Source organism: Sander vitreus, chromosome 4 (genome assembly GCF_031162955.1).
Source record: "Sander vitreus isolate 19-12246 chromosome 4, sanVit1, whole genome shotgun sequence".
NCBI lineage: Eukaryota > Metazoa > Chordata > Actinopteri > Perciformes > Percidae > Sander > Sander vitreus.
The window spans coordinates 11955735-11977939 of record NC_135858.1 but is presented as its reverse complement, the minus strand read 5'-3'; the positions used below and the strand labels follow the sequence as shown (position 1 = coordinate 11977939).

Here is a 22205-nt window from a genome sequence, read left to right as displayed (position 1 = left end):
TGGTGGTGGTCCTTGCCAATGTCCATCAGATTTTTATCGTACCGACACAACAAAAGAGAGACAGGAGGGAGAGAGAAAACCACTCAACTCTGCTCCTGCTCTGTCTCCAGCTCTGTCTCTCCCCTCTCCTTTTCCAGAGCAATTTATGGGCAGCTCCTGCCTCCTCTCCCTGCCTCACTGGCTGTCAGTTCTGAGTGAGGAAGTGATGATGCACAGGATGAATCTCGATGTCTACGAATCATTGCAATAGGGAATAAAATGGGAAAAAAAAGATGTTAAAGAGAATAAAAATGTTTAGGAAGCAAAACTGATTTTAGCAGCATGTAATTGAATTACATGGAGAGGAAACTGAAGATACTAATTTGGGGTTGCAGGTGATGATGCAAGACAGAAAAGAATTAAGGGAAAGAAAAAACGAGTTCTTGGTAATAAAACATGAACAAAATAGCTCCTTTCACTACAGTATCTCTCTTCAGGGCGGCAGCCACTGCTTTTCCCCTCCGCTCGTCTCCTTATCATCAACCAGTCATTTTTTGTAGGCTATTATAGTTCATTGTATTTTTCAGTTTACAATAGAATCACATTTGTTCATTTTATATGGGCTGCTATTTGAATTTTCTATCTGAATAGTAATTAAGAAAATGTTGCATATTTTATTTGTATTGATAATCATCATCACAATAATAATAATAATACACAAATGAACGTTGAATGTGATTAAAACAGTTTTTTTATTCATTTGTAGTTGCAGTGCTGGTTGATTTCAGATGGTTTTAGCAAACGGACAAAAAATGTTAGACATGAAATGAAGTACACCCCTTCAGTCCTCCAATAAAAGAAACTATGAAAGTAAATAAGGGCAATACCAGTATTTTTGTCATGTGTCTTTCTTATGCATTTTCCTTCTGCTACTTCAGACTATTCTTTCATCTTCTCATAATTTTCATAAAACCTATGGTGTAATTGTTCCTTTAGCATGATAATAATGAACACAAATACAGTAAAATCACTAACGACTGGTTATAATAACCCTCACGTGTCACTTCTGTCAGACTATGTTCAGCCTGCAATGAGAAAAGACGACATCTGTGCTTTCTTCTGTCGAAACATTGTACAAAAGTAACAAGCAAGCAACATTTCAGAGGAGATGACAGACGTCTCTGTGTGGACGAGACCGATCAAACATCAAAAAACACTGGTACTGTCCTTGAAGACACCACATGGTAATTAATTGTGACGTTGGAAAGCATGCCAGCGATCCTCAAGTTCACTCCTCTTCTTTTTTTATTCCATTTCTCAGGCTTTAATCCTTTTTCGATGTACGAGTAACAAAAATAATATCCCAAAGCATAACCAATGACGTCTTGAAAGGCAATGCACTGAATGAAATTGAAATCCTTTATGGTTGGGCCAGGTCTAAACGTAGACACTGTTACCTCTCGCTGCACGCTTCACTGCATCATTTCAAGTCAATGTCTCCTCGTCCTGGAAATATGGGTGTTCTAGGGCATTCAGGGCAGATATTCGTTTCAGTGGGTCGAAGGTCAGCATTTTCTGTGGAAGAATAGCAAGATATTAGAGCTGCGTCAGGTCTTAAAGGAACAGTTGGACATTTTGAGAAATATTTTTATGCACCGTCTTGCAGAGAGTTAGACGAGGGGGTTGATACCACTCTGCCTATTTCTTAGATTAGCATAAAGACTGGATAGAAGAAAAGCAGACAGTCTGGCTCTGTCCAAAGGTAACATATAAATAACATTATCTCATATGTGTAATCTATTTAAAATATAAGATAAAAGACAGTATGCCGTTTACGTAGGGTTGTGTGCCTGACTGTCATTTGGCCAGGACCAGTTGCCAGGCAACGGGCAGGAAGTGTAGAAAGTTACTGGTCAAAAAAGGAAAAAAAAAAGTTGAGAGAAAGTCACAAAAAATGAGACTTGAGAATAAAACTTATTTGCTTTTTTTAATTATTATGATTTAGCTATTTAAAGTTGGTTATTTCAATAAATTCTTGCCCAAAATGTTTCTTTTTTTTTTTCTTCTTAAAGATTATTTTTTGGGGCTTTTTAGACCATTATTTCCACAGGACAGATAAAGACATGAAGGGGAAAGAGAGGGGGAATGACATGCAGCAAAGGGCCGCAGGTCGGAGTGGAACCCACGGCTGCTGCGTCGAGGAGTAAGCCTCTATATATGTGCACCTGCTCTACCAACTGAGCTAAACCGGCCACGCCCAAAATGTTTCTTAATGTATTTTGCACTTAAACCTTAAAAAGGCAGAATAAAAATATACCGTCTACTTTAAAAAGGTGTTGTTAAGTCACTAGTTCAATCCCAGAAAAGCTACATTTACTGCACATTTCCTTAGATCTGTTGGTAAAAGAAATACTAATCAATTAGAAAAGTTTTACTAGCACTTTAAATTATAATGCAGAAATAAAACAGGACTGCTGTAAGTCGTGCTCTCTCCTCTAGTTTAACCAGCTGGAGAAGTACTAGAACTAGTCATGAGGATTTTACCAGTGAAGTTATTGTTGCTCGTGTAGAACATCAGCAGACTAGGAGCAAAGATCATTCTTCTTGAGTTTGAGGTTACTGATCTTGTTGCTGTATATTAATCAATTACCAGTCAAGATGGACTGACACTTTGATTTTTAATTCATGTCGAAGTCTTACCAGCAATAGTTGCACCGCCTGCTCATTTATCTCTGGAACAAGGTCAGTGATTGAGCGAGGTAAGAGAGGGGGGAAGTGTTTTCTTGAGAGTGTAACATCAGTCGGCCACTCGTCCTCTGGTGGCAAGCCAATAACTCTGAAATTACATTGAATTTCCAATGCATTAGGTATAATATGAATAATCTGGTCAGGTAAATGGGATGTAAACTATTTGTTACTCACTCAAAAATTTTCCCAAGTTGGTCCACTTCTGATTCTCCGCAGAACAAAGGTCTAACAGACAGAAAGTTTGTACCAAAGTTAATAGATTGAAGCAGTATTTTATTAGTCCAGGTCTTTGCACGTCCTGTTTGTGCAGGAGGGCACACAGTAATATGATGTTCTTTAGACACAGATTAACAGTTTGCCATGAAGTTGAATGATACCGTTTGTATAGGTTTGCAACATATCACCCCCAATCAACTTGTTCATGATACTATGTATCATTTAATCATCACCATCATTATACTGTTCACAAGGTAATTATTTTAAGGCATGAATCTCTTCTCTCTACCAAAGTTGACTGCTGTCTCCATGCAATGTGTAATTTGTACCACTAGATGAAGCTACTGTGTGTGTGTGTGTGTGTGTGTTCTTGTTTAACTATATTCGTGGGGTCCAAAAACCAGGAGTCCAGTATACTTGTGGGATCCTGACAGCTTTGTGGGGCCAAAATGCTAGACCCCACAACTTTAAAGGGCTGTTTGAGGGTTAAGACTTGGTTTTAGGGATAGAATTAGGTTATGGTTAGGGTAAGGGTTAAGGTTAGGAATTTAGTTTTAAAGGGGCTAGGGAATGCATTATGTCAATGACGGGTCCCCACAAAAGATAGTGCCACAAAGTGTGTGTGTGTGTGTGTGTGTGTGTGTGTGTGTGTGTGTGCGCGCGCGCGCGCGCGCGCACACTGGTTCTCAGCTGATCTGGGAGAGACTAGTTGCAAACAAGACTGATGAGTGTTAAAAAGCTTTTACATTATGACTTTCGCTTGCTTGTGGACATGCTACCACCAATAATTTGTGGATGTGGTGAAGCATGTTAAAGTCTGTGAGCCGGCAGTGGGTTTGAATCAGCATGCATGATGCTGATGACTGCAAGATGTAAAGTACAATTATAGTATGTGTCTGAGTACATTTATTGTAGACTTGGTTGGAAGAGGGGCAAAGCTGAAATAAAATATGTGTATGTCCTGAAACATAATGAGGTTGGAAGAAGCCCAGCTGTTTTTCCACCAATTCACCTCCCGACAGTCTGAGGCTCCAGACCAGATTTCCCCGGAGCCACAGATAACCTTGTAATGTGATCCATTTAAAGATAAAATCGGAAACCCTCAGCAAACTCATCACGGCTGCTCTGAAACTGACACACAAACGTATGTTTAGTTTGAGTTCAAATCTGGATGCACATCACCAGGTAATGAGTGTACCCTAATGTAGTTAACGCTAACCCTACCGTACTTATGATTTATCTGCAGTATCCTTTCTGGATTAGAGAAAAAAAACATTGCCAGTGAAAATAATCCATGCAGCAGTTTCCTCCAAAACGTTTTAAAATAAATTAGTAGTATTTATGAAATTAAAATGTTTGTAGGAGACTCGCTAGCCTGATGTGTTCACTTTGTAAGCACAAACCTCCACCTTGCAAAGGTACCTTCAGGATATTTAATCGAATCTCTGCTACTTTGTAAGTAATCAGATCACCACCATAATTTGTTGTTTTGTGTTCTATGTTTTAGTTTTTCTGATTGTACAGCGCTTTGATTGTTTTTAAATGTGCTCTATAAATAAATTTGGATTGGATAATCAAATGCACTGTTCCTTTGCACAGGCATTTCGATCATAACAAAAATCTATTTAGTCTAAAAAAGACTGGCACTAGTCTTTTTTTATCCAAACATTATTCTGCTGACTCACTTGCGTCTGAACATCTCAGCAAAGATGCAGCCGGTGCTCCAGATGTCCACGGGTGTGGCGTAACTGGACTGCAGCAGAACCTCGGGGGGTCGGTACCACAGTGTCACCACCTGGCAGACACAAACATGGAGTCCATCAACTGTATGTTGTTGCATGTTTTAGCTTGTTTACAACGCTGTGTTTATGTTGACCATTCCCCAAAAGCTTACCATACATTTTAGAGACTTCCTGCCTTCCTGATGGCCATTTTTTAAATTCATTTTACCTCAGTATGAATATCAAGTTACAAGCTATAGGCCTACTTTGTTTTTGGTGCTAAGTAGCCAATGTTAGCATGCTGATAGGCGTAAACCAGGTGATAAACCTGCTAAAGATGAGCATGTTAGCATTGTCATTGTCAGCAAGTTAGCATGCAGAAGTTAGCAGCATACTACTGACTGTAGACTCTTAGTCTCGAAACGGTTACTGAAATGTGAAGAAAATTGAAGTTAGCAACTGAAAAAAAAGCCGTTCAATGTATGCTATTTTGTCAGTATATGTAATTCAGAAGAGAAATAATAAGATAGTATGGGCTTTACCAAAAGGGTAATGTGCAGTGGTGGAAAACATATTCAAATACTTTACTTAAATAAAAGTACTAATACCACACTGTGAAAATACTCCACTACAAGTAAAAGTCCTGCATTCAAAACCTTACTTAAGTAAAGTATGCAAGTATTATCATGAACGTGCACTTAAAAGTATGAACAGTAAAAGTACAGGCAGTAAAATGTTCCCAGTCAGTTTTTTTACCATTTTACATATACAGTATATGACGATTCAGGTCAACTTTTCATGAGCTCAGAAAAACAGCCTTGTCTTTTTTCAGCTTTGTGAGGATGCATTTTCCAGCTCATCCAAGAGGGTTTTTAAATATTTTATTTAGCCTGTGAAATAGGTGAGTTTTCACAACACATAAAAAGGAACACTTCAGCCTTAAGTTCATCACAAATCAAAAATCAGCACACCTGGAAATACATGGTTTTCTCAAGTAAAGAACAAGTACCTTGAAAGTGTACCCTAGCACAGTACTTGAGTAAATGTACACGTTGTACACATGTACAGTTACATTCCACCACTGGTAATGTGAAGATTCCAGTGTCTTGTAATTACAAAGGTTAATGTTGTAACACATCAGACATCGGGGGCCAGATGTACGTACATTTGCGAATGTAGCGTTATCAGCGCCATGGCCAACCCGCAGAAAGCACACGCTGTGATACTTCAGTTCACGTTGTATTTACCAAACCTGCAGTTCATCGGGTAATCGGCGCCTTTCTCCGCCCACTATACCGTAAATTGCGCTGTAGCAAAGCGTTAAGTACTTGTGCTATGATCACTGACTGTAAATATACGGCTGAGTGCAGACTGCGATATTCCCACTGCTGATGCTTTGACTGTTCAAATGATCCTGATGCCAATATTTGTAACGTAGCGAGGAGTTTAACAACTGCTGGAATGGAATGTGAAGTGTGAATGTGAGTCGGAGATTCGATGTCATCTTTGATTTCTTCCAGTAACTGTAATATTGCATGGCTGCTTAATCTGTAACGCTTAATGATTTTGTGTTCGCTCAACAGAAAAAGTGTGATCCTTGTGGCAAAAATATTTTCAGCTCGTCTCCTTGGTCTATGTCTTCGTCTTGCTTGGATTACTGCTGCCATTTCACCAGGAGGCATATGCGAGGAAACCCGCTTGGGGCTGGTTTACAGCTGCTTTTAAGAGGCGGAGAATTTTCAGCGCAAAATAGAGGCGCGCTTTCATGGACGTTTTTTGTACATACCGCGGAATACATAATTAGGCGCACTTTACGCTTCTCCTCCCATCTCTTTATGGGAAACTCCCACTTTCCCCTTCACCCTCCCATGAATGCATATGCATGACACGGAAAAGCACAATTTGCCATTTTCAGTCCCTGCGACAGGCAGTCTGTGCTTTTACCTCAGTGCGGCCTGTTTGTACATACCTCGCCATACTTACGCGCACATATAAATACGCCTGAAGTGGACGCAAAAGGATTAGTACATCTGGCCCTGAATGCACTGTCAATGAAGAATTTAGGTGCAAAAAAAAAAAAAAGATTAGTATGTTAGATTAGTTATCTCAACCAAATTTTCAGTGACTTTGAACTGAATGGGAACCAGCAGCCGTCTGAATGTTTAAAAAAAAAATATGATGGTATTCATTGGAAAATTCTTTATACACGACATAAAAAAAACTGTGGTATGGTCCAGGTGAGTTCTTACCACAGGCGTGAGGGCCATGTGGCAGCTGTAGATCCTAGCCAGTCCGAAGTCAGCCAGCTTCACCTGGCCTTGGCTGGTTACCAGAATATTCTCTGGTTTCAGGTCTCTGTGCATCACGCGGTGAGAGTGAAGGAATGCAAGACCGCACAGCAACTGCCTCATCAGGTCCTGCAGAAACACACAAAGGAATGTTTTAACTGGAACACAATATTTCAACAAAGGTTTCTTTTAAAAAAACGAAAGGGTGATAAGACCCTAAATAATGAAAAACACTCCACCCTGTCCATACAGTTGTCTTCTTTCTAACCTATTTGACAGATGATGCAGTTTATTTGAGATATTGTTTCAGTTAGTTCTCACTTTAATGCGGTCAGAGGATAATCCTGCAGCTGGGGCTCTCTCTAGGTAAGTCTTGAGGTCTTGGTCCACATGTTCAAACACCAGAGTGACTTTAGTCTCCTGGTCCGACCTCTGGGTGGCACATACATCCATAAGCCTGTCAAACACAATAAAACAGTGACTTCAGTGAAAGGTGTTCACAGTGAACTGTAGAATTGAATTATTTGATCTCGCTGTTTTACCTGACCACGTTGGGGTGGTCAAACTGCTCCAGCCTTTTCAACAGAGCCACCTCTCTGACTGTGGAGACTGGGAGGCCATTTTGGTCTGTCTGGACGCGCACGCTCTTCAGAGCCACAAACTGCCCGCTCTCTGTATCTCGGGCCTTATAAACCGTCCCGTAAGCGCCTCCTCCGATCTCTGCCAATGGCTCATACTGGATGCTGGTGCCGTGGGCCATGGCCAAGATCAAAACAGACTGAGAGACAAAGTATGACACACAGATCAGATGCAAAAGCTATTCATGCTAGTAATTGCAATAATGAGATGATGAAAGGTAATCACGTATGTATGTATATAGAGTTTACACTTTTAACTTCTATGAACCTTAACAAGCATAACATTGGGAAGTAGGAAGCAGATCATAAAAAAAAACATCCCACCAGCCTGGAGCTGTTCTACTGAAATACTGAAAATGAACATAGGAAACCTTATCCTAAATACATCACTGTATAATAGAAAAGACGCTACCTTTCATCTCAATGCCCATTTCAACTACAATGACCCTCGACCCAAACCTACCCAGTGCACAGACTTTGAATAAGTACAGAAAATAAAGTTGCAATAAAAATCTACTAATTGAAGATGCAATTAAAAATAAGGCAAAACTAATAAAGCAAGACGCATAGCAACATATAAAAACCAAAAAGTTTTTTCTATTCTTTATTTTAGTCTGTTTGTTTTTCTTTAAAATGTCTCTTGATAATTGTCATTTCTTATGTTTTTATTAGATGTGTGTATTTCTAAATGTCAAACTGTACATTCAAACAAGACTGAGTTTTCTTCTGTGAGGCTATACATAGCACAGTGGCGTTTTGAGCTGAATGCTAACATGCTCACAGTGTCAATGCTAACATGCTGAGGTTTAACAGATATTTACCACATTCACCGCTTAGTTAAGTTTGTTAGCATACTAACATTTGCTAATGAGCACTAAACACAAAGTACAGCAGATATGAGTGTCATAAGTTTTGTAGGTATTTGGTCATAAACCAAAGTATTGTACAAATTCAGTTTTTGACCTGATGCTAGCGCTAGAATAAGTCAGAGGATCACCAAAGTCATTACAATTCATCCTGAGTGGGACATTAATTTATGAACTTTATTATGGCACTACAACATATGACAACAATAGTTATTGTTGAGACCTATTTTCTAAAAAACACAGATGTCAACTTTTGGCGGTACAAGAGAAAAAGTCCAGGGATCCCTTCAAGTTCTCAGGATAAATCATCTGGGAACCATGAATGAATGTAAAAAAAACAATCCAATAGTTATATTGCGATATTTAAGTCTGGAGTGAACTGATGGACCAACTGACAGACCGATATTGCCATCAATAGAAGCACACCACTGACGTGGCTAATTTCTTTTTTTAAATAAATAAATACATACTTAAATGACAAAAAAAAACACATCTGACTAGTAAACCAGTATAATGAATTCTCTGTACTGGACAAGGAATAGACTTCTCTCATATTTTGGCTGCAAGAGGCTGGTGGATATAGAAAGATTGCAGGATGCATCAGTGCGAGTAGGAGGATAGATTCATTTATTGATCAATCAGAGCAGCTGGCCATGTATGGCGCAGTAAACCACTGACCCTCATCAGTGTCCAAGCAGGAGATATGGATGTGGTGCAGTCATGTAAGCTCTCAGTAGTAGTTTGTATAACAACAAACCAAGCTGTTATAACACTACGCTCTACAAAAGGGGACATGGGCTGTTTTTCCACTTTGTCAATTTGTAAAACCGACTGCTTCACGCTGTCCACCACCGTGTAGTGGGTAGAGCACTGCTGTATACAAAAGAGGCAGCATCACAGAGGAGCATGCTGTACGGCTCAACAACCTGGTGGATGTGCCAAGGAGCTGACTGACTCGGCCATTCTGGCTCTATGCAACATTTGCAAATACACAAACACTGTCAACGCTGTTCTAAATTCAGAGAATTAAACCTTAAAAAAATGTACATCACAGTGACACAAAAATCCTGTAAATCAAATATTGTCATGAAATTAAAAAAAATTTCGGGATGAATAAAGTATCCATCTATCTATCTATCTGTCTGTCTCATGATGTGTAACATTTCCAAACACAACCAGAGATAATTAAATAGTTACCTCAGTATAAACGCTGCAGCAGTTTCTCTCTCGACATATTTCTTCTGTCTCGTGGTATGTATCATGATATTGCCCAACTCTATTACCTATATTAATTAAAGCCTAATATATTTCAAATGACATTAAAATGTATGCAGACATCTTTAAACCTGCATTAACGGATTTCTTTTGGCCATTTGTTGGCAATGGAACAAGATAAACACAACAGACATATTATCACAAAGTTCTTTCAGCAATTTGTTACAGTTGCCTATTTAGACATCCAGCAGACACAAAGTGACATTACCATTCATTTGGAGTCATGTTTCTGTCCATCTGGCAGATGCCAACTCCAATATTCACTCTCTTTTTAGTACTATTTTGGTCTCCACTGACTTCTGAGCAGAGGTGTCAAAAGTATTCACATTCATTACTCAGGTAGAAGTATAGATACTAGGGTTTAAAAAGACTTCTATAGAAGTTGAAGTATCAACTCAAGCTTTTTACTCAAGTAAAAGTACTGGTTTCAAGTACACTACACTACTATGCTTAGCTTGTAGGTGGTAGCTCAAGCTTGACGTGCTTCGGTGACATTTTAATTCGGCTTTACACAATGTGCATATGGCTTTCGACTTGTCTACTGGGTTTTGGAAAATAAAAAGTGCCATTCAGAATTGTGTTACTGTGGTCTTTCTCCATCATGCCTGCAGCAGTAGGATGTGTTTCGAGGAAGTATGGCAGCTTGATGATAAGTAAAGGTGCGGCAAAGGGTCAAAATAGTAGCCTAGCCCCAAGAGGCTGTAGATTCTAGTGATTTTAGGACAGCTAAGGGGCGTTGTTAGGCACGGCGCGAAGCCGAGTGAAGTGTAAAATAAATTAATAAATGGCGGCATGCGATTAAAAACATGTATGCGTCATGCTCGTCCTTAATCGCATCGCGATTAACGTGTTAATGCTGACAGCCCTAATGTTTATACTTCTCAACCAACCACAATCAAATTCACTCTATCCACATGGCGCGATTTATCTGGATAGGTTTTTTTTTTTTTTAACGATGACAAGCCGGAATGAAAACAAGCCGAACTAAAATAAGAGTAATGAGGCTATTTTTAAAATGTAAGGAGTAGAAAGTACAGATAATAGTGAGTAGAAGTGAAAAGTCTGCTATAAAATAATTGCTCCAGTGAAGTATAGATACTAGGGCTGAACGATTTTGAAAAATAATCTAATTGTGATTTTTTTCACCAATATTGTGATTGCGATTTAATATGCGATTATTTTTTTAAGCTCTTTGTCTTCTGTATTATTCAATAAAGACGAGCAATAAATCATTGTATAGTATGAACAACACAAGACTAGATAGATTAAACAAACATCTTTTAACTACTTCAATCACAGTAGTATATTGAGCACTGACCAAGCCTGGTGTAAACATTCATATGAAAGTCAGAAACAAATCACACAAACTTAAGTGCAGATTGCAGAAATATAAAAACAAATATGTGGCTTTACCACACTTAATAGTATTGAGATTATTATTTACTGTAATAAACATATGGATTGCACTCTTTGAACTTTACTAGACCGATAAATAAGTTTATATATATAAAAATAAAAAGGCACCGGTGGTCAGGGAAGCCGTCCGACTGAAGAAGGAGTCTTTCCGGGATATGTTATCCCAGACGACTCCGGAGGCAGTTGCAAGGTACCGAAGGGCCCGAAGGGCTGCAGCCTCTGCCGTGAAAGAGGCAAAGCAGCGTGTGTGGGAGAAGTTCGGAGAAGACATGGAGAAGGACTTTCGGTCGGCACCAAGGTACTTCTGGAAAACCATTCACCACCTCAGGAGGGGTAAGCGGGGAACCATCCAAGCTGTGTACAGTAAGGATGGGACGCTGTTGACCTCAACTGAGGAGGTAATAGGGCGGTGGAAGGAGCACTTTGAGGAACTCCTAAATCCGACTAATACGCCCTCTATGGTAGAGGCAGAGCTGGAGGATGAGGGGGGATTGGCATCAATTTCCCTGGTGGAGGTTGCTGAGGTAGTTAAACAACTCCACAGTGGCAAAGCCCCAGGAATTGATGAGATCCGTCCAGAAATGCTTAAAGCTCTGGGTGTGGAGGGGTTGTCTTGGTTGACACGCCTCTTCAACATTGCGTGGAAGTCTGGGACGGTGCCTAAGGAGTGGCAGACCGGGGTGGTGGTTCCCCCTTTTAAAAAAGGGGGACCAGAGGGTGTGCCAATTACAGGGGTATCACACTTCTCAGCCTCCCCGGTAAAGTCTACTCCAAGGTGCTGGACAGGAGGGTTCGGGTCGATAGTCGAATCTCAGGTTGAAGAGGAACAATGCGGATTCCGTCCTGGTCGTGGAACAACGGACCAGATCTTTACTCTGCAAGGATCCTGGAGGGAGCCTGGGAGTATGCCCAACCAGTCTACATGTGTTTTGTGGATCTGGAGAAGGCGTATGACCGGGTGCCCCGGGAGATACTGTGGGAGGTGCTGCGGGAGTACGGGGTGAGGGGGTCCCTTCTCAGGGCCATCCAATCTCTGTACGACCAAAGCGAGAGCTGTGTCCGGGTTCTCGGCAGTAAGTCGGACTCGTTTCAGGTGAGAGTTGGCCTCCGCCAGGGCTGCGCTTTGTCACCAATCCTGTTTGTAGTATTTATGGACAGGATATCGAGGCGTAGTCGGGGTGGAGAGGGGTTGCAGTTTGGTGGGCTGGGGATCTCATCGCTGCTTTTTGCAGATGATGTGGTCCTGATGGCATCATCGGCCTGTGACCTTCAGCACTCACTGGATCGGTTCGCAGCCGAGTGTGAAGCGGCTGGGATGAGGATCAGCACCTCTAAATCGGAGGCCATGGTTCTCAGCAGGAAACCGATGGAGTGCCTTCTCCAGGTAGGGAATGAGTCCTTACCCCAAGTGAAGGAGTTCAAGTACCTTGGGGGTCTTGTTCGCGAGTGAGGGGACAATGGAGCGGGAGATTGGTCGGAGAATCGGCACAGCAGGTGCGGTATTACATTCAATTTATCGCACCGTTGTGACGAAAAGAGAGCTGAGCCAGAAGGCAAAGCTCTCAATCTATCGGTCAGTTTTTGTTCCTACCCTCACCTATGGTCATGAAGGCTGGGTCATGACCGAAAGAACAAGATCCAGGGTACAAGCGGCCGAAATGGGTTTCCTCAGGAGGGTAGCTGGCGTCTCCCTTAGAGATAGGGTGAGAAGCTCAGTTATCCGTGAGGAGCTCGGAGTAGAGCCGCTGCTCCTTTGCGTCGAAAGGAGCCAGTTGAGGTGGTTCGGGCATCTGGTAAGGATGCCCCCTGGGCGCCTCCCTAGGGAGGTGTTCCAGGCACGTCCAGCTGGGAGGAGGCCTCGGGGGAGACCCAGGACTAGGTGGAGGGATGATATCTCTAACCTGGCCTGGGAACGCCTCGGGATCCCCCAGTCGGAGCTGGTTAATGTGGCCCGGGAAAGGGAAGTTTGGGGTCCCCTGCTGGAGCTGCTACCCCCGCGACCCGACCCCGGATAAGCGGATGAAGATGGATGGATGGATAAAAAGGCATAGCGTTAGCGTGCCAAGTTGATGCTTTCTCTGCGGAGTGCAGACTGCTTTGCTCTCGCAAGTCACGTGACCAAATCGCAGCCTTTGCGATTAAGAAATCGCGTTTTTACATATCGCGATATTATTGCAAAGGCGATTAATCGTTCAGCCCTAATAGATACCTAATATTTCTATTTAAGTAAGGTAACAAAGCATTTGTACTTCGTTACTTGACACCTCTGCTTCTGAGAGAAATATCTTAAGCTGCTAAATGCTCCATTATGTTCACCAGCTAGTTGCTTATTTTGTTTGACTGCTGTTTGGTGCTAGCAGTGATGGCAATAAAATCAGTTTATGAGAGCCTGATCCTGCTGGTAATGACTCGGATAAGAGCGGTGAGAATCAAAAAACAGTAAAGTTAAGGGCTGTATAACCAAGAAAATGAGCTGAAAGATGCTAAAGAAATCTGTAGAGCTGAGGAGAACTGCATTGTAAAGGTACTAATACACATTACACAGTCATTTGGCCTGTTGCTAATTTAAGAAATATTGATTGATGCAGCTTCAACAAATATGGAGGTGATATGGGCTTCACTCACACTTTTCCCCTTTCAGTGAAAAAGAGGGGTTGCTAATATCGACCCTTCTCATATTTCAACCATTCTGGCAGTGGGAGTCAACTATGCTTGGGGCTAAATGCACAGCATTTCATGGCTAGTTGTGCTGGCCTCTATTAAAGTGAAGCCTCCGGGTATTTTGAGTGCAAGGTGCTGACATAATCTTAGACATATCCAAAATGGAATTTATCAGTGCTCTTCTACATTTTCCAAATGTTTTATAATCTGAGCGACTGAATGGGATGCTATTTTAAAGCAAATACACTTGACGCATGACTTTTGGCTGCCACAGGAAGCACCTTCAACCACTCATCCCCAAACAACTTTCCTCTGGCCTCTTCACCAACTCCATCCATCAGCATTCAGCACACAACCACAGAGAGCATCATCCCACTCCTTCCTTCCTTCCTTCCTTTTGTTCAAGCCTCCATCTACAGTCTACCCCTTCCACCTACTCAACATTAACACCGGTCACCTTCATACCCGGCATATATTTCCTATAGACTGGTGGCGGTTCTGTTGTCCTCTGCTGCCTTCAGGTCTTTACCAGTACATGTCATGATATTCAGTGTATGCGGTATCAAGTTCAACATGTCAATACTCATTATTCTAAAGACAGAAGAGCAGCATCATCATCTTCACAACGCAGTCCCTCCTCTCAGGTGAGAGGTAGTTGGCTCAAAAACCATTGCGCCTGCTTTCAGGTCCTCTACTGTATAACCTTGTTAATGTTTAAGGTCATTTACTGACTGATGTGTTGGTGCGGAAGAAACTACTGTATAACTCTGTGGACTGTTACTTTGTATACCAGATTGCTTCATGAGCCTGGAGAAACCAGATGAATGCAGAGTCACTGCTGAATGTAGCAATACTGTACATTTCCTCTTTTTGGGCACATTTTTTATATTTTGATGATTTAATGAATCACATTTACAACCTTTTGGATCATTATTCAAATCTCATCAGAGCTGCAAGCAACTATTCTACTAAGCACTTACAATACAACCCAACATGTACTCATAGTAGGGTGACCAGACGTCCCCGGTTTCCGGGGACAGTCCCCGGTTTCGGTGACCTGTCCCCGGCTGGAGCTGTCCCCGGTTTTCACTGTGACTGACAGTCCCGAAATTGGAATGAAATAGTCGTGCACCCTACATGCACAGGCTCAAGACAACCAGAGCAAGCCTCAGAGCTCAGAGATGTTCTAGAATGCCCATAAAATGACTGTTTATTTACATGGAGTCTGGTGGGTTTAGCGAACGCAATTTCGCGGACTTTTTATGTTTTAAAAAAAGGATCTTACTCTTTTATCAGAAAGATCGACCTCCTTAGAAATCCTTTCCATAATGTTGTCAGACACTTAGAATATTAATCTAAGCCTGTCAGTGGCAAAACGAGCACTTTTATGAATGTAAATACAAGCTGGACAATTGACGTCCTATTAACTTACATTGTAGCTTGTTTCACCATTGCCGACTGCAACAATCTCGTTTAATACTGGACCAATGTCAAAGGAAAATATTTCCTCAATAGTTTTAATTGTAGCCGATACTCAATGAGATGTTGCAGAAACAAGCCCAGCGTGAAGCAATAAAGCAAAAGCTGTCAGATAAATGTAGTGCAGTAAACATTACAACATTTCCCTCTGAGGTGTAGTGGAGTACTTATGAAGTAGCAGCAGGGGCGATTCTAGGATCAGACCTTTAGGGGGGCTCAGCCCCTAAAGAGAGTGTGACACGGATATAGTGCATGCTAAAGTGTTAATCTGCGCCATGAAATTACCAACTTCTTCACAACCGCACTTCTGCTTTTCCTCTGACAGATAGCGACTCAGCCAAAGGGCCAAAATTATAATGTATTCTCATGTAAACTATCTATGTCAGCACAGACATTTTTGTAAATTGCTTAGCCACCATAATGGTTATTATATTGCCAGATTCCAGACAAATCACTTACTTACTTTATATATATATCTCCCACTTACAAATATGAATATATATTTCTACTGGTATGCTTCCTAGTGACATTAATGCAAAAATATGAAGAAAAAACTATAAACGTTAAAAATAGACAAAATTTTCTTACAGGGGAGCATGTCCATGGATCCCCCTAGGGGGGCTTGTGCCCCAGTGCAGCTCTAGGTCTAGTGATGCCCCTGGAGCAGTGTCCCCATTTTAAGTTTTACAAAGATAAAAACATTACCTTTTTTGGAGGTATTTACGCTTCTGAGCTGAAAATGTCCCCGGATTTTGTCTCAGAAATCTGGTTATCTGGTCATAGGGTTAATTATATCTCAAGGTGTTCAGTGAAGTGGTATTGTTCAGTGAAGTGGTATTGTTCAGTGAAGTGGTATTCTATTGCAACAATACTGTTTAAAATACTCTATATACACTGGTGAACATGCGGTTAACTGGTATAGAGCTCAAACATGTTTAACCATGGGTTTGAATATTCAGATATGCTGCCAAACCACAATTGTGGAAGTGGTCTGCTGGTAATAAGAGGAAGAGATGTTGCATTATGCATGTTGAACACACCACATTTCATCCTCTTATGCAAAGAAAGTTGAGTCAGTGTCTGCGGACAAGAACCTGCCAGCATTCCTGTGTATCTGCAAGAAATAAAAATTCCTGTCAACATTAGTCATATGAGAACTAAACTGAGAAAAGGACTGCAAATACAGTACATATCCATAAAATAATCCCAAAAAAAAGTCACTTAAAATACTACCAAAATAACCCAAGAAACATTTTAATGCAAAATTGTTGCATGTTTTATTTTCAGACCTTCCCTAAAACCTTCAATTTAGTTTTATTCATAAACATTTGTAGCGGATTCTAAAATGTAACATTAATTAAGTTTACTCTTCACAACGTTCACAGCAACCTTTATCTGTTTTCTACATATTAAGAGACAACCAGTTAACTATCACTTAACTATTGAGGTTAATTATTAAACCTTACATACAGAGAAAGATATGTCTGTCTAATAAGCTTTTGTTACAACACCCCAGGGATCTGAGTTCATGAACTGATACTTTAAATTATTCACATGAAAAAAAAAACCTTTAGCACATTGACACACTATATACACACACACATGTAGTTAGTCTTCTATATTAGTTAGATAGGTAATAGTAGGCTACACTAATAATAAGAAAATACATTTTCTAGCTTTAGTTTTGTATTATACATGAATGGTTTCAAAATCATTTCATAATATTTATGTCACAATTTCCAGGGAACTATTAATGATGAGAACTGGCCAAAAAACTGAACAAGAAATTGTGAGCAACAAATTAGTATAATGGACGACACAGTCAGCCTCACGTAAACAACATATTGATCATATATTAGGGCTGCATGATATGAGGAAAATATGCCATAACGTTGTTGAATATCACGATAACGATATTACTTGCGATATATAAACAGATATTAAAGTGTATTCAGTTCTGACTTTCTGTTGCTTTTAGTATTCTTCTAAAATACAACAAAGTGCTTGTTGAATTTAAAACAAATAAAAGGAAATCATTTCTAACATTCTTTTATTGAACAAATTGAAGATTGAATTGAACATAAAAGGCACTACTTAAAAAAGAATGAGTTACATTTTAATTTGCAGTTTTTTTACTGATATTTTCTTTCAACTAACACAAAAAATCTCAGTGTCTATCACGATACGTTGCAGCCTTTTGCGATATGTATATTGCACTAGCTGATATTGCGATGGCGATAAAAAAAAACGATATTTTGTGCAGCCCTATCATATATTATGATTTACAGATTGCCACAGATGCCTCATAAAAGTAATTAAGCTGATTTTGCAACTTTCCACTGTATGCAGACTGTGAGGCAACTGCTGTGGGAGGCAGTACAGCCACAGAGGGCCACAAAGACTGAGAAAATACTTGATGAGGAAGAGTGAGGCCTGGTGAAAAGGGGTGAATATCCAGGCCTCTGAGGCCTGTACTGTCAAATGTCAAACTGCAGAAAGTTACTATAGTTTCTTGATTCCTAGTTCCTAATAGAGCTCAACCAACACTGGAATTTTCAGCCAATTGTCCTTTCTTTTTTTATGCAGTGGTGGAAGAAGTGCTCAGATCTTTGTGTAAAAATACTTTGTTACAAGTGACCTGCATAAAAACTTTTCTTAAAGTGACTATATGTAACTTTTAAACATTTCTGAAACTGTGTAATGTTCGAAACCAAGTCAATCTCGGTCGGGCATTCAACAGATGGAGACAATTACGGGATTGTAAATGATTCAAAACCGCCCCGAATTGGCCATCACGTATGTAATATGTCTATTTCATTAATAAAGTAACTTTAGATTGCACAATGTGGTTGTACGTCATTAGGCGACATTAAATGACGTCCCCCTTCCATTAAGCGCGGACGTTTTCTTCGTTTCAGTCCGTGTTTGTGTTGGCTACTACTATTTTCTTTTCCCTTGTCCCCCTGTACTTGTGTAAAGCGTCCGTGGGTTTTATGAAATGTGCTATATAAATTAAGTAATTATTACGTTGCTTCAACAAACTCTTAATGCTTTGGCTCGTGACACAGTGACAGTGTTACCCGGTTTAGTTCACGATACATCCAAAGTAGGCTAAGTTACCGTATGCTACACTTGAAGAGCAACAATGCATCTGTAATGTATTCTTTTATTGTAAATGAATGATTTTCTGTCTGAGCAAAACATTCTTCGCGACTATATGACCTACCCGTAAAGGCCCGGACACACAGAGCCGATAATCGGCCGTTGGACAGTCTGGCGACGTCAGTGATTCGAGTCTGTTCGGTGTGTTCCGTACCGTCATCCGTCCGAGGGGCCGTCGTCCTTCATGTTGGCCGATTTGACATGTATAATCGGCGGGGCGGGCACTGCCGGCAGTCAGACTCAAATGACCCATCTGATTGGTAGAGTGCTAACCCAGAAACGAGGAGCAGAATGAGCGTGACTAGAGTCTCTCAAAATCTGACGAAAATCTTTTAAACTGACCTTTGCTGATCTGAAATGAAGACAGATTCAGCAGCTGCATGGCCTATTTCTCGCTTTAAATGTTTTCAGAAACACGTTTCTGTGAACTATTTTAGTACAATATGAGATCGTATTCTGAACAAGCCGCCATGACGATCTGTCTTTGAATTTCAGGAGAAACCAGACCCACGTGACGCGTTCGTTCAATCAGCTGCCGGTTTTCATTTTTGGGCGACAATATAGATTAGCGCCGCCTGCTGTTATGGAGACGTATTACGTCTCGTCGCTTTGGTGTGTTCCGAGGCACTTTTTTGACCAATTTGAGGAGACTGATCAGCCCAACTGCCTTTTCTGCCGACGTTTGGCCATCGGCTCTGTGTGTCTGGGCCTTAACGCTTACTCAGTAATCTACTGTGAGCAATAACACACCGTAAAAATCTTTACAACAGAAGATGTGGTAAAAACACTACCGCTTTTGTCCAAAGCGGCCACTAGAATCAACACAAACTGAAAGTTACATATAGCCACTTTAAGTAAAAGAACAAAAGTACTGGCATCAAAATATACTTTAAATACCAAAAGTAAAAGTACTCATTATGCTGAATTGTTAATTTCAGATTAATAAATGTTATATTATTGTTTTATAATTATTGATGCGCCACTTAATGGTGAAGCTACTTTTAACAATTTAATATTGATCTGCTAGTAGCTGTAGTGAAGTATAAGTATCAAGTAGAAAATGGAAGTACTCCAGTAAAGTACATTACGATACCTTATATTTGGTTAATTATGACCTAGGTATGTACTGAGCCTGACATTTTACAGTTAAAAAATAAACTTGTAAAAACTCTCTGGATGATAAACTATATAATAGCGTCACTGTTCTAGGCTACCTCTTAACTTGCCCGAGTCTTGTTTATCATCTGGCTCTAACCCCTGCAGTATCCCCACCTTCATTTGACAACAGGGGAAAAATAGAACAAGACAACAGCTTGATTTTAAACATTTTCACTGGATTACAGAATTAGCCTGCTGGATGTCCTTCCCTATCTCATAATGAATGATCAGGCTCGGTGTGGTCTTCATGTCAAACCTCCTCTGGTCCTACAGGAAGTGATCAGGCTGTAGGCTACGTGACTTGTCCCCCTAAAAACATCTCCCCATTTCCTGCTCGGTGACAGAAGCAAAACAGCAGAGGAAATAGAGAGGACAGATTTTACACCTGGAAGTTTTAACATGTATCGCAACACTGAGGCCTCTAACAGCAGCTATCGATCAGAAAAGCCAGTCAGTTCTGATTATCACCTTAAATTCTCTCCCACCACATGTCATTCATTTAATACCGGACATTGAAGGCCAGTGGGCGTAGGCAGAAACAGGCCAGGACAGACGGAGAGCCCTCTGTCCCGACACGTGGAGCTCCTCCATAGCGCTCCTTTGTTAATTAAACTGGCACAAAAAAGTGAAGCAACAACAGGCCACACAGACTTTTTCCTCCTCACCTACATGTGCGCACTGACGTGGCGGAAGAAGACAGTAAAAAGTACATACGGCAGAAACAGATCTTCGCCAGCAACTTCCCTTTTCACATCTGTGCCACAAAAACTGCCGAAGTGTCACGCACATGAGTCACAGTCATTGTAAACGACAGGTCAGATACTTCACTTACCACGTCTGTGTATTTTCTGCGGCAAGTAAGCTTTACTTTAGCTTTATGAGGAGGACATGCTCACTAATCTGCCACGTATAACTCCTCCAGAAGCGGGTCATGAGCGACAGGTCGGGTCCAGTCGGAGGTTTACGGCTCCAGCAGTGGATCTGATGTGCACAAGGCAATCAACAGATTGTGATTTCGGCCTTCACTGTTTTTTCTTCCAGCCTGCACTCTTTTTGGGTTGTCGCTTCCTGTTGCTTCTGGCCACTCTTGGAAGAGGCGGGGCTAAAAGAATATTTACAGATTATTATGCATGAAGGCGTAAAGCTCTGCTGTTTAACTAAATTACAATAATCATAATAATTCATTCTGCAGAATGCTTTGATCGTATGGTTGTTAAATGCATATCTATACAATGCTGCTGTTTATGCTACTAAGAATAGATCTGAATGTATCAGACACACATTTCAGTAAACCACAAAATAATTTGTTAAAAAGAGTTTTCTTAGTTTAATTTAGTGTATTTGTCTGCACAAGTAACAAAATACAAAAGGCACAATAATGTAAAGGGCTACAAGGGATTGTGCTTGTGAGATAAAGTCATCTCACCAAAAAACATCTCAAATTTAAGTATGAAAAAAATCAAATATCTTAGCATGACATGCAGAAGAAAATATAAAAAAAGAATAACCAATTGATTATATGTGCCAACAATAAAATAAACTCCAGTTGCTAATCACATGGCAGGAGATAGAAAGCTGCAATAAACACAATTCAAGTTGTCTGGCTGATAAAATAAGCTTTGAGCTCATTTGAAAATGTGTGGAGTTCTTGGCAAATATGTGTCTATTTGTTTGTATTGTATACAGTAAAAACTGTACAAACATTTCTGTCCATCTGTAAAAAAGAACAATTCTATAATCATCAGTTTACTACTTTAATTGCTGGGTTCATAACCCTAAAGTCATCTTTTTCTTTACAGTTGTGGGTGTAAAAGTACAAAATCTAGTTACAAAAATGAAATAAGAATCAGAATAAGAATACTTTATTCATCCCCTCAGGGAAATTATTTAGTTGCAGTTGCTCACAATCAAATTTAAGGTAAAATAAGAGTAAGAAATGTCAATGAAAAGTGATTGAAATGAAAGACTAGAATAAAAGAAAGGAAACGTGATAAAAACTGTGACCCGAACCAAGAGAAAGCCTAGTACACATTTACTTATTAAATCAAGAAAAGTTATTTGCATTTATAGTGTACTGTACATATATGCTACTTATTAACACATTTAGAGATAAAATACATTTATACACAACGACTGCATCTTTGAGTACTTGCACACATTACATTAATCCATTGCTAAAAGTACATGAGTTTTATTATATCTAATAATATACCATATTTGGGACATAACTTCATTCGAAAACAAATATTTATTGCACATGGAGTAATAAAAAAACAATATGTGGGACTAAAGTGTAAAGGACTAAAATTTAGACTACCCTCTCCGTGGTTTTTAGCTCTGAGCTCTCTTGATGTCTCATTTTGGATAAATGAGTTGAGGCCTGACAGACTTTGCTTTATTAGTTATCTGGGACACGTTCCAATGAAAAAAATTTAACTATACCACAAAAGCTATAAAGTGTTTTTCGATTATTAAAATCACAGATTATCATTTTATTGAAATGTGTGTGTGGTGGCTACTAATTTATGTTTTATAACCTTATAATAAACCAAGATGAACTAATATTAAAAAATGGATATGCCACACTAGCTCCAGCAT

The 22205-nt window shown here is 40.1% G+C and overlaps 1 protein-coding gene across 2 annotated transcripts; it reads right to left on the bottom strand.

Moving 5' to 3' along the window:
* Positions 1-712: 712 nt before the first annotated feature.
* On the bottom strand, positions 713-20697 carry cdk4 (cyclin dependent kinase 4). Of its 2 annotated transcripts, XM_078248280.1 has the most exons (9): positions 20440-20697; positions 16328-16401; positions 7495-7730; positions 7274-7409; positions 6914-7081; positions 4629-4738; positions 2902-2952; positions 2680-2815; positions 713-1554 (listed from the first exon to the last, which is right to left on the bottom strand). In XM_078248280.1, exons 3-9 carry the CDS (start codon positions 7710-7712, stop codon positions 1465-1467), a joined length of 909 nt encoding a protein of 302 aa, XP_078104406.1. In that variant the 5' UTR covers positions 7713-7730; positions 16328-16401; positions 20440-20697; the 3' UTR covers positions 713-1464. The 2 variants fall into 2 exon arrangements, with proteins under 2 accessions (XP_078104406.1, XP_078104405.1); XM_078248279.1 differs by lacking the exon at positions 16328-16401 and having other exon boundaries at positions 20440-20696.
* Between the last annotated feature and the right edge of the window lie 1508 nt (positions 20698-22205).